Source organism: Sturnira hondurensis, unplaced genomic scaffold (assembly GCF_014824575.4).
Source record: "Sturnira hondurensis isolate 20B ecotype Veracruz unplaced genomic scaffold, ASM1482457v3 Scaffold0014099, whole genome shotgun sequence".
Lineage (NCBI taxonomy): Eukaryota > Metazoa > Chordata > Mammalia > Chiroptera > Phyllostomidae > Sturnira > Sturnira hondurensis.
The window spans coordinates 1,182,498-1,197,406 of NW_028086730.1; the positions used below are offsets into that span (position 1 = coordinate 1,182,498).

A 14,909-nucleotide genomic window follows, 5' to 3' on the forward strand; every position below is an offset into this window, starting at 1 on the left:
TTCTCTGGTTTGGGGGGCAGTTCTCTCTTTGCTCAGATTCCAAAAGCTTCCCAGGCTGGGGTTCAAGTTCAGGCTGTCACTTGTCCTGTGACCTCTAGTTCTCCTTGCCATGCAAGGGCTTTGCTGCCTCCTCCCTGACGAGTTGAGAGGGGGAGGTATTAGGGTCCCGCCACCTGGGGGAGGGGGCTGGAGAGCTCTCGCTGACGCGACGGGCCAGCCACGGGCATCGCCCCACGCCGTGCCTCTCAGGGGCTCGGTTGGTATCCCCGCCACTTCCCCGGTGGGCCTCCTTCCCTGGGGTCCTAGCTGAAAGGCACTCCGCACGACCGCCCAGGGCCCCAACTGGCTGCCGCGACTGATAAGACGGTCCGGAGGAGCCGGTGGAGACGCCCGCGGAGGGAAGGCGGGGGCGGGCCGGACCTCGGGCCGAGCACGGAGGCTGTTCATCTCCAGCGTCCCCTGCGCTCGCGCCCTGTCTGGGTGACCGCGGGGGAGTCGGGAGTCGATTTGCGCGGGGCGGGGCGAGGGCGGCGTCCCGCAGGTAGGCCCCCGGGGGCGGGAGGCTGGCCCGGGACCCCCTGCCCAAAAAGCGGAGGGGGAGGAGTGGCGCGGTGGTGCGCTAGGGCGACCAAGTTTGGCTCCAGCGAGCGCGCGCGCCTCTTCGTGTCCTGCATCTAGAGAGGAGGGGGACTGTCCCTTCACCAGCTGTGCTCAGACCCTGGCCCTCAGGGCCCCCAAAGGCCAGTCACCCCCTCTCCTGGACCCAGTGCGTCCTGGCACGCCGGAGCTGGGCAGTGAGCCCAGCCATGCTGGAGAGCGACATCAGCCTCGAGGGGCTGTCTCCCAAGGAAGACCCTGCAGCCCGTGAGTATCCTGGGTGTGTGAGAGCTGCGGGGGTGGGGAGCGAGGTTCGCATCCCTGGACAGGAGGCTTCCCAAGGACTGGGGGCGCGCTCAGGGGTGGGAGACAGGGAGCCCTCTCCTTGGCAAGGACCTCCCTGCCCTCCTCCTGGTGAGGAGTGCACTTTGTTGCCCCCAGGTCACTGGGGGCACCCACAAGCAGACAGACGGCAGCCAAACAGCGGGCTGGGGGGCGGCGTGCCCCCCAGGACCACTGCTGGGGGCGTGGAGGTTTCCCAGTCCCCGGAGAGCACCCCTCGGCCATGCTGCGTCCACTGCCGGGGGATGGAAGGATTTCGGATGTTTTTACAGGCGCTATTAATACACATAATATTTCCGTGCTGTTCTGAAGATTTGTTTGCGATATAAAGTAACTACTATGACTAGAAGTCATAATGGAAACAGCAGATGAACGTAGTGGGGGGGTGGAGATAAATGGGGCTGGGACGAGCTGGGAGGGGACTCCCTCGCTTCCTGGGCCTCTCCCTGCCCATAAATCATGAACCCTGGATATTTTTATACCAATAATTTAAAAATAAATGACCTGAGCCGTGCTTCCTGGACAATTTCCCCCTCCCAGTTCAGAGGTTATTAAGTAAACCTGGGAGCGGGCGGGCCTGGACGAGGGGCTGCAGCCCGGCTCCGGTCACTGAGCTGCCCTGCTGGGTGCCACCCTCCCGAGCACCCAGGTTGGGACCCGTGCCCCTGTCACAGTGCCACCTCACTCTGGAGCCACCCGCTCCAGCCTGGGAAGCCCCCCTGTTCATTATGCTTTCTCCCTCTCCCCTCCCCACCCCTATTTTTTCTTTTTGAATTTCCAAGGAGAATCTCGGCTTGGTATCTGTTTCGTAAACAGCCCAGTTTGGCTTCTTTCTAGAAGGGACCCTGTGTACTCATCTGATCAAGGGCCCAGAAGGGAGAGCAAGGGCCCCACCAGCCAGAGGGCAGAGGCGAGAGCGGGTCGCTGGAGGGAAGAGGGTGGCTGGAGACGCCAGCCAGGAGGGCTGGGCCAAAGTGTCCCTCTCGCGAGAATTCCTCAAAATAAGCCATGTCAGTGAGACCCAGAGGTGCGTCACACCTGGTGCTCCGCAACGTGTCCTAGGATGAACACTCCCCCGAGCAAGGGGGAGCCCTGCCCCCGAAACCTGGCTCCTCCACCAGCTCCCTTGTTATTTCTCGAGAAGCCATTGGTTCCCGAGCCCGGAGTCCATACTTCCTGTGGGGGCAGGTGGAGGTGGGCTGGGGTGGAGGCGGCAGGACCTCTGCTTAACGCACTCCTGTTCATCCCGCAAAACCCTGGTGGGATGCCCCATGGGTTTCTACACTGATGGCATCCTGGGCTTGGAGGGAGGGAGGGATGAAGGAGAAGAGGAAGGGCCGGAGGGAAGAAGGGCAGCTCGCAGAGAGCTCACTCACCGGGTGTTCGTGCGGTCCTCACGCACCGCCTGTGGTGGGCCCTGCTGTCTTCCCCATTTAGGGGTGGGGAAATTGAGGCATGAAGCCGTCACGAAAGTCGAGCAGCTGCCAAGTGTCTGGGTCAGAACCTGGAGCCAGGGCCCGCTGCTCTCTTGTCCCCTGGGTGGACACTGGAGGGCTCGTTCTCCTAAGTCCTCCATTCACCCGTCTCACAAGCGGTGACAGCCAGCTGGGTGCCGGACCCTGGGTCCTTGGGCTTAGGACAGAGCAAGGGACACAGCAGACAAAGACGTGGCCCTCAGGAAGCTTTCTTGACCATCAGAAATGCCTAATTAAATATTTCATTTGCTGGCTTAGCAACGTGTCTCATGCAGAAAAGTGGAACCGGAACAGGAGGGATGCTACACAGGGCAACGCCCTGTGAGGGGACGTGGGGGAACAGCATTTTGCAGAGGGAACAGACCTGAGTGCCTGAAACATGACAGAGGTGGGGGGTCCCGGAGACAGTTTGGGGAGAAGGGGGGATGGGAAGGAGCAGCAGGGGCAACTGGGTTGGGCTGGGTCTCCCGTCACTGTGGGGACTTGGGCCGGGTGAGGCAGGAGCCGCTGGAGGGCCTGGAGCAGGGGGCGTGCAGCAGCCTCAGGGTGGGGCCGCCTCCCTCTGGCGGCTTCACAGAGAGCAGGCCGCGTGGCGAGGGCAGAAGCTGCCTCCGAGGCTCCGGCGGGTGTCCAGGTATGAGACGCTGCGCCCACAGGTGTGGGGGGAGTCAGAGGCTGTGTGTGTGCTGGAAGGCACTGGATGGGGGCCCGAGAGAAAGAGGGACGTCGGAGACAGCGCCGAGGTGTCTGGGTCACACGGGACAAACGGGTTTGGGGAGGGGGAGGGGCGGGGTTGCCTTTCGGATTCTTGGAACATCCATCAGTTGCCTCCTGTACACAGTGGAGGACCGCACCCTAGGTGTGTGCCCTGATCACTGTGAGCCCTGATCTCGAACGAAACCCGCAGCCCTTCCATTACGGGGGCAGCGCTCCAACGGACTGAGCCACTTGGCCAGGGCTGCATCCCTTTTTACGGCCGAGTGACACTCCACTGCATGTAGAGGGTTTATTCATTCACCCGCCGGCGGACATGGGCGTGACCCCCACCTTGGGTGGCTGTCCCTGGTGCTGCAATGGACGTCTGCCCACGGGTGTCCCAGCCCCCAGGTTCAGTCCCTTGGGGAGGGCACCTAGCAGTGGGCTCACGGCGTCACCCCTGCGGCTTTCTCAGCCACCACCAGACCGGGGCCGCGGTTGCACCGTTCCACATCCCCACAGCCCGGGTTCCCGTGGGTGTGAGGGTTCTGGCTTCTCCACACCCCAACCCACGCTTCTTAGTTTGTGTCTTTACTTAACGGCTGCTGTCCTGGTAGGTGCGAGGCGGTGCCTCCCTGTGGTTTTGGCTTGTATTTGCCCAGCGACCAGTGATTTTGAGCCTCTTTGCACCTGCTATTGGCTGTTTGCGTCTCTTCTCTGTGCATTGGCTTCATTCCTTGTCCCATTTCTTAAGAGCGGTTCGTCTTTTTGTTGTTGAATTGTAGGCGCTCTTTATATATTCAGGCTATTCACCTAGCCAGCTCTATGATGTGTGAGAACGTCCTCACCCCCGTTAGGGTGCCCTGGTATCTCGTCAGGGGTGCCCGTCGCTGTCCTCTCAAGTGGAACGTGCTCTCTTCTGGCTGGGACACCCTGAGCAGACCGTCTCATTCCCCTGCCATGAGTGTCCGGCCCCGCTCAACTTGAGCAGATGGCGGGGCCTCCCCTTCCTCAGGCTGGTCACAGCACCAGGAGCTGGAGGGACAGGGTGGCCACTGTCCTCGCTGTCATGGTCTGTGGCCGGCATAGGTCTACACTGTGATCTGCATCGTGGAAGGTTCCTGATTCTGGCTAAGTAAGCCCTGTGCGCGGGGCCGCGCCCATCCTGACAGACCCCCACCTCGCTCGCCCCCCAGCTGCTGACGTGGGTGCTCAGTGGCCGCTTCCCTTACAGCCCCCAGCAGGCCGGGCCTCTGTTCACTGCGTCCATCTCAGCAGCCCTCCCTCGAGGGGCTCATTTCTCCAGGTGGAGCGGAGCGCCTGGCATGGGGTGCAGGCTGGCTGGGGAGGGAGGGATGGGGCATTGGCGGATGCGTGGAAGCGTGGATGGGTGGGTGATGGATGGGTGAGTGGCACTGTCGCAAGCCCTTCATGTCACATCCGTGAATGCTCACTGGTCAGTTGGTGGTATTACGAGCCCCTTTGGACAGATGAGGGGGCCAGGGCACAGAGAGAGCAGGTAAGGGGCCCACACTCACAGCCAGGACTTCCTGTCAATCATGAGGGGTGGGTGGGGCATGCCTGGCTATGCCCGGGGAACCGGACACTTAGACCAGAGGACACTCAGGCAAGGACTCGAGCTGGGTTCCCCCCAGAGCCCATCCCCCTTGTCCTCCCCAATCCAGCTGCTGCCTCCCCTGCTGCTCCCCCCAGGTCCGGGGGGAGGGGCTTGCTGCTGCTGTAGCCCAAGAGCAGGGAGCCGGGAGGCTCAGGAGACCCCCCCTGGTGGCCAGGCCCCCCTGGCCATCAGTCAGGGCCCTCAGCGGTTTCCGCTGTTTAACGAAGTACCGAACGCCCTCCGCCCTCGGAATCCCACTTGACGGTGCTCTCATGGCCACCGGGTAGACGAGCAACAGGTGGGGAGCACTGAGCCCTGGTGGGGGCCTGCATGCACCGCAGACGCTGGGCCTGAAGCCCAGCCCAGGGGACGCTCTGCTGCCTCTGGGCCTTTCCCCAAGCCTGGGCTGGGCTCTGCTCTCCCGCACACAACCGGAGCTCCAGGCCCAGACGTCACAGCCCGGCCCACGGGCCAGAGCAGGGGGCCACGCCTCTGTTTGCCACTGGGCGTGCTGTGCACACAGCACCCTCGACACCCAGTTTAGTGCTTCCCCTCCACACTCAGCCGAACGGCTCGTGCCCACGCACAGCCTCGGGTGTGTCATGATGAGGTCACACGTCCACAACGCACTTGAGGGCTCCGGTCTGCACACCCCGCCTGTGTGGCAGCCAAGCTGCAGGCGGGGGCTGCTGGGCAGAGGTGGAGTCACCCATAGTGGTGACTGCCTGTGTCCCCCGGGCCACTAATGGCAGGGACTGGAGCGGGCTGGGAGTGCGGGCTCGGGGGCTGGGCAGAGGCCCCACTCCGGAGGTGGCGCAGGCTGAAATCTGGAGCGTTCCATTTCCAGTCCCAGCTGTGTCCTCGGTGTTGGGGGCGGCGTGGGGGGGGGGCCCAGATCCCTCCCGCCGCCACATCTGTGGAAGTCACTACGCTGCGCACTGTGGTTACTCCCCATTCTCCCTGTGCCCCCACATTCTGCCCTGTGCCTGCGCATTTCTCAAATCTGCCACTGCTCCCCGTGCCGGTCACCGCACCATTGCCTCCGCCCTGGCCGTCCGTGGCCCCCCACCCCTCCCCCTGGGCCTGCGGGTGGGCTCACGGCCTCTCGGCTTTCCCTCTCACTCAGCGTCACCCACGGGGCCTCAGGAAACCCTTTCTCCATGTTCTTGGAAGGGCTTCTGGGAGTGGCACTCGCTGTCGGGTCTCCTCTGCGTGCTCTGCGAGAAAGACGCAGTTTTAAGGGAAAGCCACTCCCTCTTGGGTATTGGTGTAGTGTCGCCGAGGTTCCACCTGCCACGCGGGTGGGTGGGTGCGTGGGTGAGTCTCTATGTAACCATTCTGTATAATATATCATCTTTCTATATAAATAAATGAATGAAGACATTTGTCTTCACTATGACGGATTCGGGGCCATGTTATCCCATTAAAACACAGCTCCGAACTACTCTCTCCAACTCACGTGATGCTTGTTAGCATTCAGCCGGTGGGGTTTCCATGCTTCGTGCCTCCTGCCTGCCTCCGAGCCCCGAGAGGGTGGGTGCCCCCTGTCTCCCCCAAGCACCCCCACCGGGAGCCTGGCAGGGCGCGCGGTGCACGCTCCCCGCCGGTCTCCGCAGATGATGGTCACCATCGTTACTCTGTTTCCATTAGAAGAAACTTTTCCCTTTGGAATGGTCTCGGGTCTACAGCGTTGTTGCGAAGACTGTGCAGAAAGTTCCCAGACGCCCCAGGCAGGTCTCCACGGCCGGTAACAGTGCACACCCACGGCGGACGTGGTCACGGCCCGTGAGCCAACGTGGACGCGTCGGTACTTGCTGGAGCCCACCCTCCACACACGTTTCCTTGGCTTTCACCTGACGTCCCTTCTGTCCTGGGGCCCCTCCAGGACCCACCCTGCTCCTGGTGGCCCGTCTCCTGCAGTACCCCTGGGCCGTGGAAGGTTCTGACGGCCTGTGAGGCCCTGGATGGTTTTGAGGGCCTTGCAGTGCTTTTGTGGGATGTCCTTAACGGGAACTTTTTGTCACCGTTAGCCTGGGGCTGTGGGTTTGTCGGGGGAGCCCAGGGGCGAGGAACCCCTCGAGTCAGGGCGCACGCTCCCCGGGCCAGTCGCTCTGCGATGGCCGCCCTGCTCGCCGGGCCGCAGCGCAACCTGTCCCTCTTCTGGCTGCTGGCGTTTGCAGTTCTGCAGATGTTTTAATGGACCGTAGGGGGTTTTAGATCAGAGACATCCATTTACAAAGGCGCGCTGCACTGAATGTGCTGAGTTACCACCACGCCGGGCTCCTCGTTAACGATATTGTAACATCAGCATCTGTGCGGTTATAAATTAAACAGTCCCTGACGGAGAATACAAATGTCAAACTCCCACTTGGCCAGCATTCCAGGGCGGTTAGAAGTGTTCAGCTGAGTGATAAATTAAGTCTTGACCTCAGCTGACCCCCTCATGGACACACAAAGGCTCTCCGACTTTTAGTTCAAAGGGAACTCTTCAAATAATTGTCGATGATTTTCATGAACATCCATTGGAACAGGTGCCTTTCTGCCGTTCAAGGCGCTGACGAAGGTCCCATCCTTCCTTCAGAGAACCCGGGATTTGAGAAAGCCAGGGCCAGCCCCCCTGTAATAGGTGGAACCTGGGGCTCAGAGAGGTTGGGTGCTATCCCTGAGGTCACACAGCGGAGATGAGATGACAGAGATGGCACCAGAGCTCGCCTGGGTTCACTCCGAGCCCGGTGCTTTCTCCCCTCCTCCCTACTCCAGGCTGGTGCGTGAGGACGGCCCCCGCATGACAGTCCCTTCCGAAGGCTACCCTGGCCACCACCCTTTAAGATCAGCCCAGTGCCACCTGTTTCTCGCCGCCTGTCTCTCCTGCTGGAGCCAAAGTTCCGCCTTAGGGGACAGTTAGTGCAGAAAATGTGCGAAGCTCCCGGAAGGCAGGTGTCCCAGGGAGTGGACAATGCCTGTGTGCTGAGAGGCGTGAGGCTGTGAGACCTGAAGGAGGAGCAGCGGGCTCACAGCCCTCCATCGGGCTCCCTGGGTGGGGCGGAGCACACACCCACCACCCTTTTCTCAGGGGAGGGAGCAGCCGTGGCAGTTGAATCTGTAGGGGTCCGCTGTCCCCTCGCAGAAAGGGGGGGGCGCCCAGAGCACACCTAGGCTGCTTCACACTCTACCCTCAACTCTGGTTTTAAAATTATACCTAGCTTTCTGCCCTGGCCGGTATAGCTCAGTGGATTGAGCATGGGTCTTCGAACCAAAAGGCTGCCGGTTCGATTCCCAGTCAGGGCACATGCCTGGGTTGCAGGCCAGGTCCCTGGTAGGGGGTGCAGAAGAGGCAACCACACATTGATATTTCTCTCCCTCTCTTTCTCCCTCCCTTCCCCTCTCTCTAAAAATAAAATATGTATTAATATAAATAAATAACACCCAGCTTTGTCCTCCCATCTCCCAGATAACAGACAAAAGAGGACAGCCCACTTATATATGTGGGTAACACATAAGAAAATAGCATATTGGAGCATTGGAGTGAAAGACAAAATGAAGGAAGCCAGGAATGTGAGCCCAGGCCCACAGCAGGCGCGCTCACCTGGGCTGCACTGGCCACACCCCCAGACAGCAGCCACCGGGACTTTGCTCGGAGACCTCCCCATGCCCTGCACCCGCCAGGAGCGCCCGTCAGCCACGCTCCTCTCCCCGTAGCTCTGATCAGGCCTGGTGAGTGACAGCAGAGCCCCCTGCCCCCCAGGGCTGGGCTCCCTCGGTTGTGACACAGATGCATTCGGCCCTGTCACCCTCACGCCAGTCAGATGTAACATTCTATCACCCCCAGAAAGCGCCCTCACACCCCCAATCCATGGAACAGGCCTGCCTGTTCTAACGTCATACACATAAGCTCCTCCCACGGGACTGGTCCGTGTCCAGCTTCTGGTGTTCAGCCCAGAGTTTTGTGCACCCGGGAGTGGCTTAGCTGTTGAGCACGTCCCGTGGTGTGTGTGCATTGCCATCCATGTGCCTCATGGCATGGGTGCTCCGCTGTCCGTGTGTCTGTCCTTCCAAAAAGACCACCTGTTTCCCGTTTGGAGCTGTGATGGAAACTGCGAGGAACAAAGCTTGTACTGGACATAAAAGTTATTTGTATTGATCGATTGGAGAGGAGAGAGACGTGGACGTGTCATGTCCACTGAGTCTTGCCGTCCTTGGTTCCCCGTGTGCACCCCGCCCTGGGTGGGACTCACGGCCTCAGGGTCGGGCTGACGCTCCGGCCAGCTGAGGACAGACACAGGTTTTCCTTTTTCTGACAAATGCCAATAACTGGAATCCTGAGTCAGAAGACAGAAGTGTGTGTATCTATTTAAGAAACTGCCCAAGTGCTCCCCTCTGCCCCCGCAACAGTGTCTGAGAATGTAACTGGGCTTTTGTGTCCTGCCTAATTTACGCCCCCTGCCCCCTGCCAGGTAAATGCCAGGCGGCCGAGGATGGTGCAGCTTTGCCCCCCTCAGCACTCCCCTCAGTGCCCCGCACCGCGCCAGCTCACGTCAGCCGGAGGAAGGAAACACCCGCCCTGCCCTTCTCCCTGCTAGTGGGCCAGGGCGCCCCGCAGCCACCCTGCGGCAAAAGTTGCGATAGAGAGAGGGCTGTCCCACGTCCACTAGGAGCGGCCTGGGGGTGTCTGGTAACTGTGCGAAGGGTTTCCCCCAGGAGAGAGGGGAGGGAGGGCCTGGCCTGCATTGTCACACTCTGAAAGGCTCTGAGTGCTGAGAACCCGCGGGGGACGGCCTGGGCGAAGGCTTTTGTGAGTGGAACCAAGGGAGGTTCCCTGTCGAGGGGGGAGATTAAAGCCGGGACAGCTATGCAGAACGGGTCCTAGGGGGAAAGTGTCCCGTAAGCCCCCTTTCTGTCAATAATTAGCTGGGACTTCCATTTGAGTGTTTGGGCCCCAGGCTGAGGAAGAAAGTGGAACGTGTCACCTGCTTCTAGGGGGACGCTTATCAGCGTGTCCCCAAGAGGCGGCCTCCCGTTAATGCAGAAACCGTGTCAGGTCCTTAGAAGGCTTTTGAGTGAAGGGCCCTGATAAGCTCAGGAAAGGCTCTGGGTCCCTGGCCCTCAGGAGGCGCGGAGTGAAACCACTCCGGAAAACCGATAGGCAGCACTGGTGACCGCCGGGCCACGGCACACTCCGGGCCCCGCGACAGCCACCGCGCGTAGATGCTCTACTGGGTCACACACCTGCTCACCCGCAGACCTGTGGGCACCCCTGGCAGCGTGGCCCCCAGAACGCCCACGTGCACGGGGGTGGCCCCTTCCCGCCACTGCTTGTCCCACAGCCGTCGGGCTGACGCATCCGCCACAGCTCCCAACGTGGGGAGAGGACCACAGAGGTTGTGACGAAGAAGGGGGCCGGGGTGCACACGGTGTCTCCGTGACACGTGTGGACAGGCTCAGTGTGCTGAGACAGGAACCCGACCGTGGCGTCCCTCTGGGGTAAGGAGGGGCGTCTGGGGGCCGGGACAGGTGTGTGTTTCAAAAGCACGTTAAGCTGTGGACTTACCTATGCGTGTGGCACTTCTGGGATGTGTCTCTAACAAGTGAGGAGAGGGCACTGCCAAAAGCCACCCCTGCTCTGAGCCACCGAAGGAGGACAGTGTCCTTGTGGCCCGAGGCCCCCGTGGAACTGGCGTGGCTCTGTGTGCATGAGAGTGTGCCCGGCTCAGCCCACCCCCGTGGAGCTCAGTGCACCCCAGTCGCTGTGGAAGGGTGAGAGGCCGCGTGGGGCCATTGGAACAGGAACCCAGCAGCTCCAGGAGCCTGTCCTGTGGGAGGGCCACGGTCAGGACCTGCCTGCCGTGGCTGCCACCGGGCTGGGAAAGCCAGGCTCGCTCCATCCGAGTCCGGCACACCGTCGGCTTATGTTCTAGCCGGGTGCCAATAAACTGAGAATTCCATGCCGGTGGGAGGTGAGAGGACTCAATTCCATGGCAGGCTCTCGAGGGGACGAACAAGGGAGTGTTGACACAGGTGAACCCGCCATGCGGAGCCCCCACAAAAAGCATCCTGGTTGTCTTGCACCATGTGACAAACCACCTCAGAACCGAGTGGCTTAGATGAGTACATGGTGTTACCTCCATTTCTCCCCGTGGGCTGGAGGCTCAGGACCAGCCTCACCGGCCCAGCCTGGCTAGCTGTGGCCAGGGTGTCAGCCTGGGCGCACAGGGCAGGGGTCCCCCTCCACAGGGCCGCGGGGCTGTCCCCACAGTGGGGCAACCAGCACCCCCAGAACCAGTGGCCTGAGAGAGAGGAGGAGGCTGACTTGCAGGGTCCCCCGTCACCCCTAACTCACTCAGAAGCCAGCCATTGAGCCCAGTGCCCACAAGGGGATGAGCTCAGGCCCCACTGCAGGGCAGAGGGATCTCAGGGAACTTGGGGACATTGTTTAAAACCACCAATGCCAAGTGCAGGGACCACAGTATCATGGGGGCTCCATTCGGCTTAGATTCTGTGACCAACCCTGGGATGGAACGAACTGTCCCCAGGCCCCGCCCAGGCAGAACGTGGCTTCCACTGGTTGGCCTGTGCCCGGGGCGCCTGACTTCTTGGGTGTCAACCACCTGTCCCCGTGCAGGACCTCACACTCATGCTTCTCTGACCAGGGCACGCCTCGGGCCCACGCCCGTGGGCAAATCCACAGATCACACTCATTCTCCACACTGCCCACTCTGAGTTTATTGTAGGGCCCCTTGGGGTCGGGGTCTGGGCAGTAACACATTGATGGATGAGCCTTAAACCCTATGAGGGCCCAGGTGGCCGGTTCTGCCAGAGGGCCTGGTCACACTTGCCTAGGACTGGGTGACTCAGCAGGATGGCGGACTGGTGGGACTTGTCCCCGTGTGGGGTCCCCATGAGCACCAGGATCGGCAGCAAATCAGTTCAGTTAAGTAGGTCAGAGGCAGAAGCTGTGGCACAGTTTCCTGTCACTGTGTGATAAACACCCCGGACCGTGGTGGCTTCAGACAACCACCATTTCTCACACTGTGGGCCAGCCCGGGGGTGGACGGGTGCGGGTGGCCACAGAGTCGCAGAGGAGGCGGCAGTGAGCTGGGACCACGGCGGTGGCGGGCCGCCCCTTCTGGCAGCCTGGCCCAGCTGGTTCGCGGGGCAGAGCCGGGGTTTAGGATGGAGAGGGGGCGCACACGGGCCTGCCACTGTGCCTCGTTCTGCTGGCCAAACCAAGCCACAGGCAGCCTAACTTGAGGTGCCGAAAAAGCCTGGGCTGGAAGCCGTGCAGGGGGACGGGGAAGGGTGGGGACACGGGCGGCACCGGGGAACAGAGGCCTCGCTGCACACCACCCCGCACTTGTGACCTCCGTGACCTGATGCTAAAACACATTTGCTAGAACTTGACATCTCCACTCAGAACTCTTAAAAAAACCAAAAAGGACACCTTGGTAACAGAAGTAACGTACATCACCACCACAGTGCATGGTGACAGGGAAAAGTGGACTCATTAACTTCGGGGACATGTGGAGGAGGCCATGATCAGCTCTGTTACCAGTTCTAGAAAATTCTAGAATGTTCTGTTGGACAAGTCATAATTATGGCTCGTGAAAGAGGACAATAATATGATCACCGATCACAGGTGAAACAGGCCTCCTGAGAAATTAGGAGCACCTGCTGATGGGCAGGAGCGGGGCCAGGAAACCGGGGGCGGGGTCAGAAGCGGGGGGGGGGGGGGGGGGGATCAGGAAGCGGAGCTCTTGGTGGCTCTCCCAAGGCCACGTGCGGCCTGAACGGACTTTCCAAACTCTCGAAACTAAAATGGATGAAGATCCAGTTCCCAAAGGCAGGAGAAAAAAATAGAAATAGTCTAGGAATAAGCTTAAAAGAAACGGGCTTAAGTGAAGAGAGAGGACAGATTCCAAAGTGCCATCACCACGGACACTGGGTGGACGAGAGTGGCTGCGTCTGACCATGCCCCTGGTGGTCCTGCGGGTCCTTCGCACGGGCCGGCCGTCTCCGTCGTCAGTCGCAGAACCTGGTGAGGGGTGCTGTTCGTCCCCCACTCACAGAGGAGGAGACAGCCGAGGTCGCACCGCCAGGGGGTGCCCAGCTCGGGGCCGCCCCGCCACCCCGGCAGCAGGACAACCCGCAGGGCGGCGCTCCAGGTCCCCTCGCGGAGGGCAGGCGAGGGACGCTGTGCAGCACCCTCTGTTCTCAGGGCTTGTGACCACGGGCTCCTCCCTCACTTTGTTGGTTTTTTAAAAACTTTTATTTATTCACTTTTTAGAGAAAGGAGAAGGGAAGGAGAGAGTGAGGAACAGTGACGTGAGAGAGAAGCGTGGATCGGTTGCCACTTCTCCTACCCCCCACTAGGGACCTGGCCCGCCACCCAGGAGTGTGTCCTGACCCGGAACTGAACCTGTGACCTTTCACTGTGTGGGGCAATGACCGGGCCCCCTGAACCGCTCCAGCCAGGGTTCCTTTGCTCTGCCTTTGAAAGTCACCACGGAGCCGTGGGCCTGCCCCGGCTTCCTAGACTCAGCAACCCGCCTTTCAGTGCTCCTGGGAGAGGCTGGCTGTGGGGGTCCCGTGGGAAGCTGACCCTACCAGCACGTCTGTGACTAGCCCTCCACTGGGGGGGACTAGAGCTGGTGACAGAAATTCCCACCATGCTGCCTTGTGATTGTTGCTACTGGTTACGGAGCATCTCGTTTGCATCTAGAACTTTATTACGGGTTTATTTTCTACTTTACTCCTCACAGCTTTCCTGAGGGGTGCCTGTCTGTACCCTCATTCCGCACAGCAGCTGTGGTTCAGAGAGGCTGAGTAAGCCAGCCAAGGTCACACAGCTCGTGGGGATAAATCGGAGCGGGAGGCTTTTCTCAGCCAGTTTCAGGATCAGGAGGGAGGTGACTTGGAGCCTCAAACGTTCGCGGAAACTGCGGTCCCAGGTTAAGCTGGGAACATCTGGGAGAACGTCCTCGGGTTCAAACCCCCCCCCCCACTTCTCCACGCAGCCAGCCAAACACGGCCTCACTGCTGGTCCTCAGATGTGTATTTTTAGTGTGAGGTGGGTTGTGTTTATTTTTTGATAAATAGCAAAAATGAAGTTTCTATAAATAAAGCCATGGCCTCCTCCCCCCCTTCTTACTTCCTGCGCACGATTCACAAATTGGTTGACCAATCAGAGGTGATCGCCAGCTCCAAAGAACTCCAAATGGAAAGTTCCCGTGAGGAACAGGGAAGGGACAGGCTGTGTCTTTCAGGAGCCTTGTCTGTCCGCACTCCCCGGGCAGCCCAGAGGCAGCGCCCATCCCATCCCATGCTTTGGTCCTTTCTAACGATAGTTACCCGAAGGGGCTACTAAGTTAGGGCTGTTTCTCTTTTAATGGAAAACATCCATTTTTTTTAGAAAATGGGGAACAGTTTTGGACCGAGGGACAAGTTCGTTTCCACTTTTCGGTCTATGAACCAGTTTGTGTTGATGCGGGGGTCACGGAGCACAGGCCTCCAAGGCTCCCGGCCACCTCAGAGCGGACCCGTTCCCCGTACCAGGCACCCGAGCCCCCGTGACCCCTCGGCCGTTGAAGCCCACCTGCAAACTTCCAGCAAACTTTGGGGGGACATTTGCAGCAGCTGTTGGCTGCCCCAGCCACTAGTGAAGAAACCAAAGACGCTTCTGAGACTCCATGTCCATGGAGACGAGCCCGCGTCCCTAGCCTTGTCCACCTGTCCCCTGAGCCTTCTCTACCTGCGGGCTCCCTTGCCACCTGTGCACCGAGCCTGGTTCATACAGGTGCTCCAGGGGTTCACATCCGACCCGACACCCTTAGTTTCTCCCAGCCGAGTGCGTGTCCCAGTCACCAGGCTCGCTCTCTCCCTCCTGTCCGCACATCTCACCCCCCGTGGCTGCTTCCTGCCTGCCTCTGTCTTCCCGGGTCACTCAGACCTCATCTGACCCCAGCCTGGGACTTGCTGAGCCCAGGCACGGCCTGTGCCGGGCTCTGCCCTTGTCCACAAACCATCTCAGAATCGGACCCGGCACACATCTCGCTCCCCACCGGCCCCCCGTCCTCAGCCCGCTCCCTGTCCCCGCCCCCATGCACGACCCTTTCCAAATAAACACGATCCTCCAAAGAGCCTGGAGCTCGCCCTTTTTATTGGGGTAAAAAGCACACAACCTCACC

General features: G+C 60.4%; 1 protein-coding gene across 1 annotated transcript in view; it reads left to right on the forward strand.

The window, feature by feature from the left end:
• The first annotated feature begins 571 nt into the window (after positions 1–571).
• ANO1 (anoctamin 1) overlaps positions 572–14,909 on the forward strand; it is a 120,179-nt gene continuing 105,841 nt past the window's right edge. Inside the window, exon 1 of the mRNA XM_037062573.1 lies at positions 572–864. Coding sequence (XP_036918468.1) covers positions 807–864 — 58 coding nt within the window. The 5' untranslated portion in view covers positions 572–806. The remainder of the gene's footprint in view (positions 865–14,909) is intronic.